This window comes from Podarcis liolepis (genome assembly GCF_965112155.1).
Source record: "Podarcis liolepis genome assembly, chromosome: 8".
NCBI lineage: Eukaryota > Metazoa > Chordata > Lepidosauria > Squamata > Lacertidae > Podarcis > Podarcis liolepis.
This window is the reverse complement of record NC_139560.1, coordinates 36255430-36271513: the sequence shown is the minus strand read 5'-3', so window position 1 is coordinate 36271513 and position 16084 is coordinate 36255430. Positions and strand designations below refer to the sequence as shown.

The window sequence follows — 16084 nt, the reverse complement described above, 5'->3', positions numbered from 1 at the left end:
ATCACACATAGGCACACAGCTTTCAGCGGTTGCCACTCACCTGTATTAAACTGGGATAGTGTGGGAACTGAAAATGCCTGGCAGTCTATGGTTGTTTGAGAGCAGAGCTTTCCAAACTATGTGTTGTGCTAATGCTCCCCACGCTCCTTCCGGGGCTGGAAAGTGGTTAGTTTAGCCTCTGTTTTGCTGGTAAAATTGAATTACTGTGTCGCAAAATGATGTGGAACTGAAGTACTACTGTGTTGAGAAATGATGCATGTCTAAAAAGTGTGTCACCAACATGAAAAGTTTGGAAAGCTTTTAAATATTTTAAGTACAGTGGTACCTCGGGTTAAGAACTTAATTAGTTCTGGAGGTCCGTTCTTAACCTGAAACTGTTATTAACCTGAGGTACCACTTTAGCTAATAGGGCCTCCTGCTGCCGCTGCGCAGCCACCGCACAATTTCTGTTCTCATCCTGAAGCAAAGTTCTTAACCCGAGGTACTATTTCTGGGTTAGCGGAGTCTGTAACCTGAAGCGTATGTAACCCAAGGTATCACTGTACTGTAAAATAAAATAGATAAGATCAGGAAATGGTTGGGAGATAAAGAAAACAGATTAGAAGCAAAAGTTGTGTAACTTTGTTGTCTTTCTATGTCATCAAATAAGTGAGTTATATCATAATTACCATAGATGAGTTTCTAATTGTATTAAAAATAATGTTTTAATTACATATAAGATAAAGGTAAATTCCATGTGTCTTGGCAGAGAGAGGTCGTGTTTACACTAGAACATCTGATCTCCCCTCCAACCCCTACTTGCCCAGGTTTATAACTTGCAGCTGCCCACCCCCTCCACACTTGTCTTTCCACTTAAGTGGCATATGTTATCCTTCACATACCAGCATGGTTCGTTTTAAAACATAACACATGAAATATTAGTACATATTGACAGATAACAATCTAATTAAATGCAGGCAGGAAATAAATGCAAACCATGCAATTGCTATGTCTCAGAAATACTTCAATTACAGATTTTAATGGCTAGATCATGGTTGCCATTTGTTACAGCACATTGGGAAGTAATTATCAATGCTTGAATGGAAACAGAAATTGTAGAGGCCGGATTTGAGGTGGGTGGAAGGGGGGGAAAGAGAAAACAATAGAAGAAATGAAACAATAATGTTTAGAAAGGAAAAGGAAGCAGCTTTCCAATGCAAATTCAATTCTGCATCTCCTATTTATGTTGCCTAAGGAAACTATCCAACAGAAGTCCTCTTGTACTGTATATGTGAGGGCGTTCTAGTGGCTTGTGCCTTAAATTTTTTCAAGGTGCAGTAGGGAGAATTGCCTGGTAATGCTGAGACTTGGATGAAGCTCATGCATGCTGCTCCTATTTCCCACTACATACAGGTTTTATATTAGCTTCCTGAAGGTAGAAAGGTAATGTTAGTGCTAATTGTTACCACTCTTAATTTTTACTATGTTTATCTTGTCTGTATTTGAGCTTTGCATCGTAATGTCATGGACTGTGCCTCTTGCGTTTCAAAGTGTTTGGCCTGACTGTTTACAGACTCTCTATATAATATATATCTGCCAGCTGAGTATAACACTTCATGCATCTGATCAAGTGGATTCTAGTCCATGAAGGTTTATGATGCAATAACTCTTTTAGTCTTTAAGGTACTGCAAGACTCTTTTTTGTTTTTGTTGTAGCAAACTGACACTGCTACCTCCTCCTGAATGAATGGGGGTTGTGCTTGATGGATTGCATTGTTAACTCTCTTGCTTAACAAGACTTAAGAGTGAACGTCCTGTAGAAAATTGCACTAAGTCTCCATTTGCATGCAGATGACTGATAATGAAGGGACCATGGGCTGCTCAGCTTCCTCATATAGCACATTTGTATTAAGATAATTGAAAAGGCCATCCGCTTAAGATATCTGATTGGTATGGTTTGTGTTTATGCAGCTTATACTTCACTCCATTATAAATATTAATGAATTAATCCTCCCATCTCTCTACCAGGCTAGTAAGCATCATAACTATTCTCCTTTTATAGATGAGAGAAGTGATTTTCTTAAAGCCATGTTTGGTGCTGATGTCAGAGCGGGAGCCTAGGATTTATTAATGGCTGACATTTCTTCCTCATATAACTGGGATGTACCCATCAATGTCTATTAAGCTGACTAGGCTAACAATTATGACCTGGTGTGAATGAGCCTACCTCCTTAATAAATCTTCACTCAGTTTGCACTGTCTCTAGTGATCTACTCAGATTAGTTTTACTTTGCCTTTTAGTTTGACTTGTTGTTGTTCCACAGAAATAATATTGCTGCTGCATATATTTTTTATAGTTTTACAAAGCTGTTCAATGATGGAGCTACTGAATAGCAAGTTGTCAGGAAAATTCTGATAACCGCATGGGTATGTTCTGGTTTGAATGTATATATCTCAGTATTTTCAGCTGTAACTTGCAAAACCCATGTGATTGCACAATCTGTATTTGTAATGCCCATTCTCTTCTCAGTATTCTGGGATTCAGTTTTTCTTGGGTTAATTGACCATAGTTTCCCATTACATCTCATCCAGGAAACTATGATAACCAAGACCTAAACAACTTCAAACCATGGTTTATTATGCTAGTTTGTTCTACTCCTGGTAACCACACTTTTCTGTATTTAATGTAAAGTGTTGAATTAAGGAGGGAAGAGGAAACATGATGATGATGATGATGATGATGATAATTTATACCCCACCCATCTGGCTGGGTTGCCCCAGCCACTCTGGGTGGCTTCCAACGCATAAAAACATCAAACATTAATAGTAACAATCTGATGGAGCATAGAGAGGCACTTGGCTCAGGGCAGGCTCCTGCTTTGAGAGGGTGCTGGGCAAGGTGCTGTCCATGGCTTTCTGTGAGGTTGTCCTTCACACAGGCTTGTCTCTTCCTCTTGCAGTCTTACTAGATAGAAGGTGATGCAGGGAAACTGTTTTTGCTTGTGGTACTGTGGGCATTGACAGAAGATGAGTATCGCCTCATATTCTTCTAGCAACTTTGATCCCCCCCCCAACAAAATTTAAATGGAATGCCCAGAGCATTGTAGGTGGTGGTGCTCCTTTGATGCTGACTAGTGACCACTTCTCCTGTACCTGTTGGCCTACAAGTAACCAATTAGAGGTTATTGCAAGCTATCCCCTTCATTACTTCAGTAATCGCCAACCACCCAAAAGAAGAGAGGTCCTTTTCTTTAGTTTTTGGTCAGGCTTCTGCTTTGATGAGGTGTTTCCAGCATCATCGTGCCTCACCTTTGAGATACATGTCAGGGTTGCCCAGGGGCAATAGGGAGAGTGGTGGTGACCATGGCTGCTGCAGCTGTCTTATCCAGCACTTTTTCAGCACTCTGCAGGTGCAATTAATTTAAAAAAAAATGCTTTTGGAGTCAGTTGACTGGAGACTCAGGTTGCATGATACTACAGACTGGATGGTGCCCTTGCATCTCAAAGCTAAGCCTCCCAGGTCTGCTTTCAAAACCAATTTAATGGTCCAGCATGTAAGGTACTGGAGGCTGACTCCTGGTTCAAGAACCTTCCCAGTATTGTACCTTGCATTCTAGAGCAAGGCTAGATGGCTATCTGGAACATATTAGGTTGTTCTAAAATGGAAAATCAGCATGCGTGCACGCATAGCCATTTCCGACTATAGGGAGGAGAGGGGGTTGCGGTTTAGCCCCTCCTCCCCAAGCGCGGGGGCTAACCTTGGCCCCCGCGAGAGTTGGGGGAATCCCTGGGCGTGCTCGCGACCCCGCCCGCCTATCGGCGGGCCGGGGGGAGGCGTGGCTTAGGGTATTTTAAGCCAGGCACGCCCAGGGTCCGCCCTCTTCACTCCCGACCAGCTGAGAGGTCAGGTCGTCCTTCTCATCGCTGCGACCACGTGGATCAACAGAAAGGGACCTTCTAGCAGGGAAGTGGCTCGTAGCTTTATTCTCGTGCTGTGCGCTCTTCTGCCTGTTGCCCTTGACGTCCCTTGCTCCGGTGTCTCCTCTTTATCCCTGTACGATCCCTTCCTCCTGCCTTCTGCCGCTACCTCCCTTCCTCCCTTCCGTCCGTGATTTCTCCCTTAAAGCTCCTCTGACATGTGTGCGCGCGTTTGATTGGTGTATCGGTTCTCTGTGAGGAGCACCTTGGGTATTGCGAGTGGCAGCCAGCCTTTGCAGGCTTGTTTACTCTTTTAAATACTGCCACGTAAAGCTAGGAAGCAGGGGAACAGATTATAGAGCCTGTTTGAAGGTGTGCGTTACAGCACGTGGGTGTCTCCTTTGTTTTGGTATCAGCTAGCCGGCTCAGTGTATTCAAGCCACCACGTGCGTTTCTGCTGTCCCTATTATTTGCCGTTCCCCTTGCTGAGTGAATTGTTTTTGCAGTCCCTTTGATTCAGTGATCCTGCTTCCCCCCCATTCCCCGTCAGCTTAGTATTTTTTTTTTTTTTTTAGACATTGTTTTCATTTCCCCCTCCCCTCGCCTAGAGGGAGAGTCGCTTTATTTCCTGTTGCTGCTTAGGGCAAAGGGGGTAAAAGAGCAATAGCAAAGGGCTTTGTCCCACAGCCTTCTCATTTGTAAGAGACAGCGTTTATTCAGGCAAAGTTGCCCTAAAAATCACCAGCTCTCAAAGCTCTCCCTGCCTATTTAAATTGCATGTGGTTGTGGAGTTTTCGTACAAACAGGCTGTTTTGCCCCATGGGGCTTATCTCATTTTAAAATCATTTTGGTCTTAGAAATAGAAATAGTGGGCATTCCCTGCCCCTTCCTTATTCATTTATTTTATTCTGCTCACTTCGTCTGCTGAATCTTATTGCAAGTATCTCATTCTGTTGCCATAGAAGCAGTTGCTGCCTGGGGGGCAGAAGCATAGTAGCTAACGATCGGTAGTTAAGAGCTTTTGTCCCTGAGCCTTCTCCTTTGTAAGAGGCAGCTATACTGTAGCTGCACCCCCAGGGTAATTCTTTGTCCCTAGTTAGCTAGATCGATCAGTATTGTGTCTTTGACTGCCTTTTGTTTGGGGGTCTGAGGGGCAAGTTCTTTGCCTTCCTATTGCCAACTTATTGCAGCTGTTCACTTTATTTCTGTAACTGTTTTACCTCAAGATTGGAGAGTCCCCCTGGTGGTGCAGCAATAAAACTGCTAGCACATTTGCAAAGCTAAGCAGGGTCCGACGTGGTCTCAAATTGGATGGGAGACCAGGTGTTAAAAAGTCAAACATCAGATTGCTAGAAAAAGGTGGAATATATTTCATTTTACTGTTTTACTGCAAAGTATAATATCTGCACATAGTTATTTCTGTGATTTACATTTATAAGTGCGATTTATAAGTTATAACATTTAGGGTTACTATACTAAATATATATATATAAAAAAAATAAAGAATAAAATAAAAATAAAAAAAATAAAAAATAAAATAAATAATAATAATAATAATAATAATAATAATAATAATAATAAATAAACAAGTTGAAATTGTTTAGAAGTCGGATCCCTTCTCCCAAACTCCTGCCAGTGTAGAACGTACTGAACTTGACAGACTCCCATCTGCGGGAGGCAGTTAGCTAATAATATCCCTGCAGCCACATACACCCTCAGGTTTTGCGGATAGTATCTGATTTGCTTACGCATTCTAAATTTGCTCAGCAGTCATGGATTCCGGAGGAAATCAGCAGTCCACCACTGGCGGCGACCAGCCGGTCCCCTCCACAAGTAATGGGGGCGCGCAGGCTTCAGCCGTACCTTATGATCCTCAATCTTTACAACAGTTTTTCAGGATGTTCGAAACTCTTTATAGGCAATGTAGACCAGGGTCCTCGGCGCTGCCTGCTCTAGAGCCTTCGCAGGACGTAATACCTGATACTCCCCCCTCCAACCAGGGGCTGTCAGGGCCCTCGGCTACAGTGACGGCTGGGGCACAATCGGTCCCACCAGCAGCCGGTGCCCAGGCGACTGCATCGACAGCCGGTGCTCAGCCCGTTGCCGTAGCTAGTGGCCGACCCGGTACGCGGGCGCAGTCCGCCCGCTCTAAAAAAGCAACACAAGCTACCAGTAAAGCCAAGGCCCCAGCAAAGGGCAAAGGTAAGGGGAAGGCACCCAAAAAAGGGAGCGGCAGTAACACCATCTCTCAAGCTATAGGTTTACCAAGTGCCTTTCAGGAGCAGGCGCACAGTTCCACCGAGGACAGCGTGGGTTCTGGTTCCGAAGGGGAACTGGGGGAGAATCAGTCATCTCAGCCATCGGTCGACGCCACTGCCGGTGTGCTACAAGGGGGTAAGAGGAAGTCCAAAAAGAAGCACACGTCGGCCAAGAAGAAGAGGAGCAGGCATTCAGACACCGAGGAGGAGGAATCAGGTACGTCCTCTTCAGATTCTGATTCTGAAGGGCCAATGGATGGCTATTGGGGTATTGGGGAGTCCAATCATGGGATCCCCCTTTGGGCTCATGAGAGGAGGGCCAATTCCCACCGAAAGGTTTTTAACGGGGTTCTGTATTGGAAGGATGGGACATTGGTAGAGGACGTTAAGGTTGCTACCGATCAGCCCACAGACTTCATTCTGGGAAACCACTTGTCACATAGGAAGAGGAATAAGATCCTCAACGGGGATTACGTTGATATGTTTACCCTGCTCCCCCCAACAAAAGTAACAGGAAAAGGTGAGAAAAGACGCTCTTATGGTAGAAGGAAGTATAGAACGCCCAGGGCGGAGCGCACATTCGAGAACTGGCTAGACGGGTACCAGGTTTTCATGGGTGTAGTTTGCGCAGCGTATCCCCACCGCGCCATGGATTTAGTGGCTTACCAGGCTCATGTGAGGCGAGCTCGGGCTCTGGCAGGTGAAAACGCGGCATTAACGTACGACGAGAACTTCCGGAGGAATGCCTCTCTTCACCCCACCGCTCGATGGGACCTCACAGATCCTAACTACTGGGGCTTGGATGTAAACCCCTACATCGAGAAGAAGAGTCAGGAGGCAGCTAAAGCGGGTAAGATTGAGCCAAAGAGGCGTCGACAATGCTGGGAGTTCAACAGGGGCGTGTGCTCTCGCCCCTTTTGTAAGTATCTACATGAATGCGAGCAATGCTGGGGTAATCACCCCGCTTCCGCGTGCTTCAAAAATAAGCCTCAGCCCTTTCGGGGGGGCAGGGGGTACTTCCTTAACAATCCCAGAGGTGCCCCCGGTGCATCCCGTCAAGGTCACACCAATCGCCAGTAACACTGATCTAGGTTTGGCATTCTCCCCTATTCGCCTGCAGCCCCTCAAAGCCCTATTGGAACAATACCCAGATAAAACCGCGGGGAAATACCTCTGGGAGGGGTTTTCTACGGGATTTAGGATCCCGGTGGCTACCCCACCCAACTCCAGGGAGGCGGATAACCAAAAATCTGTTAGGGAACGGCCCGACATAGTCAGAAAGAAAATAGAGAAAGAAATCAGGGCAGGCAGGGTTGCGGGTCCTTTTCTTGAACCGCCTTTTCAGGGGCTTCACCTTTCCCCGCTGGGCATCGTGCCAAAGAAGGCCCCGGGGGAATTCCGCATGATTCACAACCTCTCTTACCCGAGAGGGGGTTCTGTTAATGATGCGATTCCTCAGGAGCTTTGTACAGTGAAATACGCCTCCTTTGATCAGGCTGTAAAAATGATCCGTCGTTTCGGTCAGGGGGCGTTCCTAGCAAAATGCGACATCGAGTCCGCCTTCCGCCTTCTTCCAGTTCACCCAGATGACTTTAAATGGCTGGGCTTTAAATTTGACGGTGCGTATTTCATTGACAAGGCTATGCCCATGGGCTGCTCCGTTGCTTGTGCAGCCTTTGAATCTTTCAGCACATTCCTGGACTGGGCCCTACGCAACAGGACAGGGTCTTTTGGCGTATCACACTATCTTGACGATTTTATTTTGGCCGCAGACAGTAAATTACGGTGCTCCACTATGCTAAAGGCTTTCACATCCCTAGCCGGCGAATTAGGGGTACCCCTAGCCGCCGGCAAGACAGAGGGCCCAGCCACATCCCTAGTCTATCTGGGTATCGAGTTGGACACCGTGGCCCAAACTTCCCGCTTACCCGCTGAAAAATTGGTGGCGCTCAAGACAATCATACAACAGCTCTTGCCTCTAAAGAAAATAACATTGAGACAGATCCAATCCCTGCTAGGCCATTTGAACTTCGCTTGCAGGGTGGTAGCCCCAGGGCGGCCATTTTGCGGCCGTCTGGCTCGATTGGCGGCGGGCCTCAGAGCCCCTCAACACAGGGTGCGCCTCTCCAAGCAGGTAAAAGCTGACCTGGGGGTGTGGTTACAATTCCTAGAGAAGTACAACGGGATTTCATTATGGCAGGATACCCTGCTGCTTAATGCCGACCTCCAAGTTCAATCAGATGCAGCCGGGTCCTCAGGTTTCGGTGTTTATTTTCGCGGACAGTGGTGTGCCAAAAGGTGGCCCGCGGAGTGGCAAGGTCAGCCCATCACCAGGGACCTTACCTTCTTGGAGTTCTTCCCGATTGTCGTAGCGGTGCATTTGTGGGCGGATCAATTTCGTAATCGCAGGGTTTGTTTTAACACCGACAATCAAGCAGTGGTAGCGGTCCTCGCTAGGCAATCTGCACGGTCCACCAGGGTGGGTAATCTATTGCGCGCCTTTGTCCTTCTGTGTTTAGAACAGAATATTTACTTTTCGGCCAAATTCGTGCCTGGCATTAATAATGACATCGCGGACGCTTTATCTCGTTTTCAGATGGAGCGCTTCCGCTCATTAGCGCCAGAAGCGGACCAATCATCGATGCCTTTCCCGGAGCATCTCTGGAGGATTGGGAGCGAGATATAATGAAGGGAGTATTCGGTGCAGTGGCCCCGTCCACAATGAGATCGTATAAGAAGGCTTGGGTCGATTTTTTAAGATTTCGTGCACGCATCCCTGGCTCTAGTAGTCACGCCACTCCCTCAACCAGGGAGGTCCTCCGCTACTTGGCACACATGAGGGAGTTAGGCCGGGCTCCTAAGACACTCAATATTCACTCAGCAGGGATCTCGTACTTTTGTAAAACATTTTTCGAGAAGGACCCCTGCGCAGCCTTCATTGTGCGCAAAACTCTGGAGGGATGGCGTAGGCAGCAACCCCCATGTGCGGACAGGAGGCGGCCTGTAACTTATGAAATTCTGTTTAAGATTCACAAAGTTCTTCGTGAAATTTGCTGGTCAAAGCATGAAGCGCGTTTATTCTCAACAGCGTTTTCCATTGCTTTCTTCGGCGCCCTACGCGTAGGCGAGGTAGTATGTGAAGGGGATGCCAGCCAATCTCAGAGGGGAATTTTGATGAGCGACCTGACCCTGTCTAGAACCGATCTCATAGTGCGGGTGCGGAGCTCAAAGACAGATCAGCAAGGCAAGGGGGCCCTGCTCCGGCTGCCGGCAGCCCACGGGAAGGGCCCTTGTCCGGTTCGGGACACTAGGCGTTTTCTTTACCTAAGGCCTAGCGGCCCTGGTCCGCTGCTGATACATGCGGACGGATCCCGCCTTACTAGACACCAGTTCACTAGGGTTATGCGGTCGGCATTGTCGGCCTGTGGTTTCCCGGCATCAGAATTTGCTGCTCACTCCTTTCGTATTGGCGCAGCCACCACTGCAGTACATATGGGGCTCCCCACGGAGAGGATTAAGGACTTGGGGAGGTGGAAATCTAACGCGTACAAAGCCTATGTGAGAAGCAACTTGTGACTGCGTGTTGCACCCCTGACCTCCGCCCACTGTTCTATTTGCTTTTCAGAACCCACGAGACTGCGCATTTGGTTGGTGGGCCACAGCATCGTGCACTGGGCCAAGTTTCATGCCTTGAGAAATGGTCTGGGCGGCAACCTGAATTTACATCCCAGGGTGGAGCTGGTTTGGATAGCGCGTAGAGGGATGCGCTGGAGTGAATTCAAACCAGCCGTGATGGCCAGGGCTGCGGCCGAGGGTCCGCCTGACGCCCTAGTGATTCAATTGGGAGAAAATGATCTCGCTTATCGCAAGGCGATCGATCTGAGGTGGCACATTTTTGATGATCTGACCGAGTTGGTAATTGCATACCCACATGTCACAATAATTTGGTCCTCGTTGCTTGAGAGGAGGACGTGGAGAGATTGCGTGAGCCCAGTAGGAGTCAACAAGGCGAGAAAGGTTTTAGAACGAGCGGTGGAGCGTAGAGTGGCAGCTCTGGGCGGGTTCGTCATCAGACACCCGGGCATCCAGTTCAGCAACGAGGCCCTCTACAGAAGGGATGGCGTGCATCTGTCAGATGCAGGGAACGACCTATGGTTGGGTGATATCATAGCGGGGATTAGGTCCTGGGTTCAGGGGTTTCCATAGGAGGGCGTAGGAGTTGGTTACAGGTTTGAAGGTATTGGCGGCGAGCTTTGCTCGAGTGGCGGTTAGGCATTGGCTGGGGTTCAATTGTTATGCAAATGGATGGGGGGGAAGGAACGCCATCACCTTCCCCCAGGAAATGGGGTAGTCCGGTACAGGACTCCGAGGGGCGTTGTCTTGTCCGAAACCTACCTAGGTAAGGGCCCCCGGCACGCCCCAAGCGGTGACACCCGTGGGATCCTAGTTGGCGTACTCCAACGGGGGCCTCCCACGGTTAGTGTTAACCCTTCCCGGACATCATGCCGGGTAGCGGATAGGAGCCAATGCCTAGGGCCAATACCTTCAATTCTCTAATCAATAAAGTTGTGGCCATTTCATGCCCATTAAACTTAAACATCGTGTCCTGTGTCTTTCTTTCTGGGGGAGGGGTTTTGACACGCAAAGCCATTTCCGACTATAGGGAGGAGAGGGGGTTGCGGTTTAGCCCCTCCTCCCCAAGCGCGGGGGCTAACCTTGGCCCCCGCGAGAGTTGGGGGAATCCCTGGGCGTGCTCGCGACCCCGCCCGCCTATCGGCGGGCCGGGGGGAGGCGTGGCTTAGGGTATTTTAAGCCAGGCACGCCCAGGGTCCGCCCTCTTCACTCCCGACCAGCTGAGAGGTTTTCCCATCCCACCCACCCTTAGACGCTTAGGTAGCCGTAGGTAGTCATGACCTTGCTATGGACTTCGGTTGGTCGCCGCAAGGGGCCTGGTAGGAATTTTTCCAAGTTGGCGATCTTCCGCCAGTTGGTTTTTTCGCCTACCTCGTAGCAAACCGTCACAACTTTCCCTGTATTGGCGGTTAGGCATTGGCTGGGGTTCAATTGTTATGCAAATGGATGGGGGGGAAGGAACGCCATCACCTTCCCCCAGGAAATGGGGTAGTCCGGTACAGGACTCCGAGGGGCGTTGTCTTGTCCGAAACCTACCTAGGTAAGGGCCCCCGGCACGCCCCAAGCGGTGACACCCGTGGGATCCTAGTTGGCGTACTCCAACGGGGGCCTCCCACGGTTAGTGTTAACCCTTCCCGGACATCATGCCGGGTAGCGGATAGGAGCCAATGCCTAGGGCCAATACCTTCAATTCTCTAATCAATAAAGTTGTGGCCATTTCATGCCCATTAAACTTAAACATCGTGTCCTGTGTCTTTCTTTCTGGGGGAGGGGTTTTGACACGCAAACAGTATGCATATGTAATTGCTCTGCATGTATGCATTTGCAATCACTCTGCATGTGTGCTTAGGCCTATGGATTCTGGCCTATATTTTAAAGCTGTTTAAATATAACACTAGAACTGGATGTGGGTCATTCAGTTAGTCTGCAATTTGTCATACAATGTATTCCTTGGTCACTTAGCAGAAAAGGAATTGCAGCTGTGCTCTCTGAGACATATGAGTGTGTATCTCAGATTCCACAAATCTGTATAATAAAGGAGCAAATGTATTTGCACATGTGCTTCAGAACAGTCATCTGGCTTATGCCAATTATTTTTAATAGGAGCTGGTGTGGTTTTCATAGCTTATTTTTTATTTAATGTGACATGTGATAGGCTTGTGCGTAAAGAAAAGGCTTTTGCTTTGGTTCCTTGCTTCTGCATTTCAGTTCTTTTGCAATCATCCGTTCCCCTCCAACATCAAACCCTTATTTGTATGGCATTTTTCAAAGAATTTCATCCCCAGCACATAAAATTTCTGCAAAATGAAGTGTGGCCGTTTGTGAACTACTGAAGAGACTTGGCAGTGCTTGCTAGAAAAATCTTTTGCCTTAATAAACTGCCTTTCTCATATTTTGGAAAGACACCACTTCCAGTTACCTAAAGATGAGAGCATTTATTCTCATTTTTTGCTGCTGTTAAGTATTGATTGGTGTAAATCAAAGAACTTAAAAGCAAAAAGAACCTGAAGTGTTTCCTTAACTATTATTTTACCCACTGCTCTAGCAAACATAATGAAAGTTATTGAGCTTTCATAAAAAGAAGGTTGATCTGTTTTGAGTGGACAGTAATTAGGGGTGATCAGGACTAGGCTTACCCTGAAAATGAACTTCATTTTCCAAGTGCTCCAACTGAACACTTGAAAAACCTGATAATAACAACCTTTCCAGCTACCTTTTAATCCTTCCACTTCCTAAGAAGCTGGGGAAATTACCTTACTAAAGGAGGAGAGGTTAACAGATGATGGTACAGCTAGGTATTCTTGGGATTTGAAAATTTAGCCAAGATAATTAAGTAAAATACCACAATAAATGGAATACAAACACCAGAAGGCAATACACGTACAGTGGTACCTCAGGTTACATGTGCTTCAGGTTAAGAACTTTGCTTCAGGATCATAGCTGTCAACTTACAGATTTGAAAATAAGGGACCAGCAGCCAAAATAAGGGACCTGCAGCCTCACCTGTTCCAGGCACTCCAGTCTTCCTGTCCTCCTGCAGTCTGGTCAAACTCATGCTTCGAGAACACTGTCCAACCAACTTTGTAACCAGAGGTTCAACTGAATAGAATCTGAATCACATGCACCACAAGGCCTATGCAGCCTCAACCTAAGATGGCTCCCCGACCTGGATTTGCACTGCAAAGTTTGCAGCAGCACGTGCAACAAAATGGTGTCCAGCATTAAAAAAAACCCCTCAGCTTGCATTAACTAGCCACACACAAGGCATGCAAGCTCCACCCCCAGTCGTTCTAAGACTTCTTATTGGGTGAGCAACACAGCCAAGCAACACTGTTGGAGCCTTCCTCCTCCCTGGCCGGCAGGGAGGGAGGGAGAGGAGCTGCTTCCTTTGAAATTTAAGGGACATCATTTAAGGGACATTTAAGGGACATCCATCAATAAGGGACAGCAGCGGGACATGGCGCTGGAATAAGGGACTGTCCCTTCAAATAAGGGACACTTGACAGCTATGTTCAGGATGAGAACAGAAATTGTGCTCCGGCGGTGCGGCGGCAGCAGGAGGCCCCATTAGCTAAAGGTTAAGAATAGTTTCAGGTTAAGAACGGACCTCCAGAACGAATTAAGTACTTAACCCGAGGTACCACTGTACATCAAAATAAGTTGGACACATTTCTATTAATAATCTTTTCTAATAATATTTTTCCACTTCAGACATCAGTTTGAGATTTTTCTGACCCTTTTCTGCTGGATCTTGATGTGCCCTGTGCCATACCTTGTTCTCCTTAGTTCAAGGTTTCTGCAATCTGCATCCCTCATCTCTGTCAGAAGAACACACTCATTGAAATCATTGGACTTCTGAGTATGACTTAGTTGGCTATCAAGCAATAATTTTAACATAATTGAACATACCGTATTTTTTGCACCATAACACTCACTTTTTTCCTCCTAGAAAGTAAGGGGAAATGTCTGTGTGTGTTATGGAGCGAATGCCAGCGGGGGGGGGGGGGATCTGCTGCAGTCATGAGCAGAGGATCCATGGTTCCCCTTCCTTCCATCCTCCGTGGTTACAAAGCATGGATCCACATGGATCCTCAGGATTTTTGCATTGGGCTACTCCAAACTCACTGTCAGATCACATGTCTGTGGCCACAGCATGAACCACAAAAATCATATATCCACTATTTCATTTAGAATATTTTTTTCTTGTTTTCCTCCTCTAAAAACTACGTGCGTGTTATGGTCTGGTGCGTGTTATAGAGCGAAAAATACGGTAAATACCTGCCAGTAACAAGTATCTTCCAGTTTGTTTTCTGCTTGTATTTCTGTTTTGCCTTCATTTTGTCAAAAGAAATTGTTTATGCTTGGAAGAGCAATAGCCTGACAGCATCTTACGGATTCATTGTGATGTTCATAGTTCCCCTTCTGCCCTAATGTATATTTTATTTTTAAAAAATGTGTAAACAATCAAAGGTTTGCAAGTGTTACTTTTAACAGTGAGGAAACCATGCTGTCTTCCTAAGATACAGAATGGAAAGTGCTTGAATTCAAACAAGGGAAGAGTTGGGAGTGCACTTAGAGTTCCATTCATCCATTGAGTAGGGTTCACAAGGGACAATGTTGGCCCTATGCTTTGCAAACCTCCCTGCCTGACTCATACCTACCTGTTCCTACTACCCATCAGCTGGTGCACTGTTGGCCCCCAGCAAAGGAACATGGGTCAGAGGTTTCCCCACCCCATCTTTTAGTGCTTACAAACATGCAAATCAGCTTATTGATAGACTGAACCTGAGAAGCCTTTATATAGTTTCAAAGTACAGTCACCATTAAAAAAGTATTCTTCTGTCTTCTCGGTGTGTCAGATTTACCCAGTCTTTCATATTTACAATGCAGATTTATCAGTTTATTGTGAGTTTCTTTCTAGTTCCTTAAATACATCATTCTTTCAAGTTGTCAAGGCATAAACATCTCCAAGGATTCAAAACGATGGCAAAATCAGTGTAGATAACCTTTGCAAGTGTAATAGCTTGTTTTGAGAACAGTAAGCAGTGTCCTGGAAAATAAATATGTCCTAGAAAAGGAATATTTGTAGAATTAAATGATAGCTGTTGAGCAGATGTGTTCCAGGATTAGGTATCCTCAGCTGAAATGTTTTAGCTGTTCAGTAAATATATTCAAACAATCCAAACTCTAGTTGAGTAAATGTTTCTTCTGAAAGCCGCTGTAGTCAGTTATCAGAGTAATTCTGTGACAATTAAGATGAAATGTGAGAAACTGCCAAATTATCTCTGTAGAAGCACAGTAAAATTGTTGACAATTTCTAGTGGGAAACAGATCTTTTCCTTTTAATTTGCAGAAGTTATCATAACACCCATGAAATATAGCCTTTCACCCTGCAGATCTAATTTCTAGCTTGCTTAGCCCAGAGTTCATGCATTTTTAATCTGAACCAAATAAAAAAATTAAATTAGTTTTTTAGCAGAGCCTAACTATATTTTACAATGTCCTGGTGAGCTTCCACAGCAGGGATCGTTCTATTTTATTGTGAAGAAGATTGCCTTAAAACTGTGGCTGTTTTTCAGGATTTGTAGGTTAATGAGTCAAGGAACCCCAAAGTAGTAATTTTATAGAACTGTACACATAACCTTGCATTTTACACATGATTGTTTCTTCATTGTTAAGTTTAGGTTCTTATGGAGATCAAAGTGAAAGGTCACCAATTGCAAATCCGTGTGAAGGCAATCAACTACATCTTGCTGCCTTGCACATTTGAGTGTGTGTGTGTGGGGGGAGGGTCAATGAAATGGGTGATGCGGCATTTATGGTGTGTTGATTCATTCTCTCCCAATAAAAGTTGATTGACACTCTGATCACGACACCCAAAATTAAATATTTCATCACAAGACACTTAATTCACTTAATGTCACGTTTGTTGTGAATAGCCACTACCTTAAATAGCTTTCAGAATGGGGTGGGCATGTTCACAGAGGATAAATCTATACCCATAGAGAACTCATAATGTGTGGATCCTTATACAACCATAATGGAACCATACACACAGGGAGGTATTGCAAGGCTCAGGGAAACCTTAAGATTTGCAGAAGTGCAAAACTTCTTTAGGAATAAAATGTGTTAATGGTGGTGGTGGGAAAAACCACCTTGAGCGCATCAAGGACTAAGCATGCTCAGTGGCCACAGAATGCTAAACACCTGTTTTTCAAGGATAAATAGCGTGTGGGGCAACATGGAGCACATAGAAAGGGTTGGGCTACAGGAGCAGACTCCCCAGAAAAGCTCAT

At 46.1% G+C, this 16084-nt stretch overlaps 2 protein-coding genes across 5 annotated transcripts in view; both read left to right on the top strand.

Moving 5' to 3' along the window:
- The window catches only part of NKAIN3 (sodium/potassium transporting ATPase interacting 3), a 200826-nt gene that overhangs the window by 14922 nt on the left and 169820 nt on the right, over positions 1 to 16084 (top strand). The gene's annotated exons all lie outside the window — the stretch shown is intronic.
- Positions 5416 to 11526, top strand: LOC310713554 (uncharacterized protein). The gene is made up of 2 exons (XM_083517837.1): positions 5416 to 6372; positions 6937 to 11526. Exons 1-2 carry the CDS (start codon positions 5670 to 5672, stop codon positions 7233 to 7235), a joined length of 1002 nt encoding a protein of 333 aa, XP_083373963.1. The 5' UTR covers positions 5416 to 5669; the 3' UTR covers positions 7236 to 11526.

What these genes read in the sequence shown, in the direction of transcription:
- LOC310713554 (XM_083517837.1), top strand. Translation starts at nt 5,670, where the DNA reads ATGGATTCCGGAGGAAATCAGCAGTCCACCACTGGCGGCGACCAGCCG. An exon ending in CACCGAGGAGGAGGAATCAG is followed by an intron (nt 6,373 to 6,936) that starts GTACGTCCTCTT and finishes GGGACCTCACAG; the next exon opens with ATCCTAACTACTGGGGCTTG.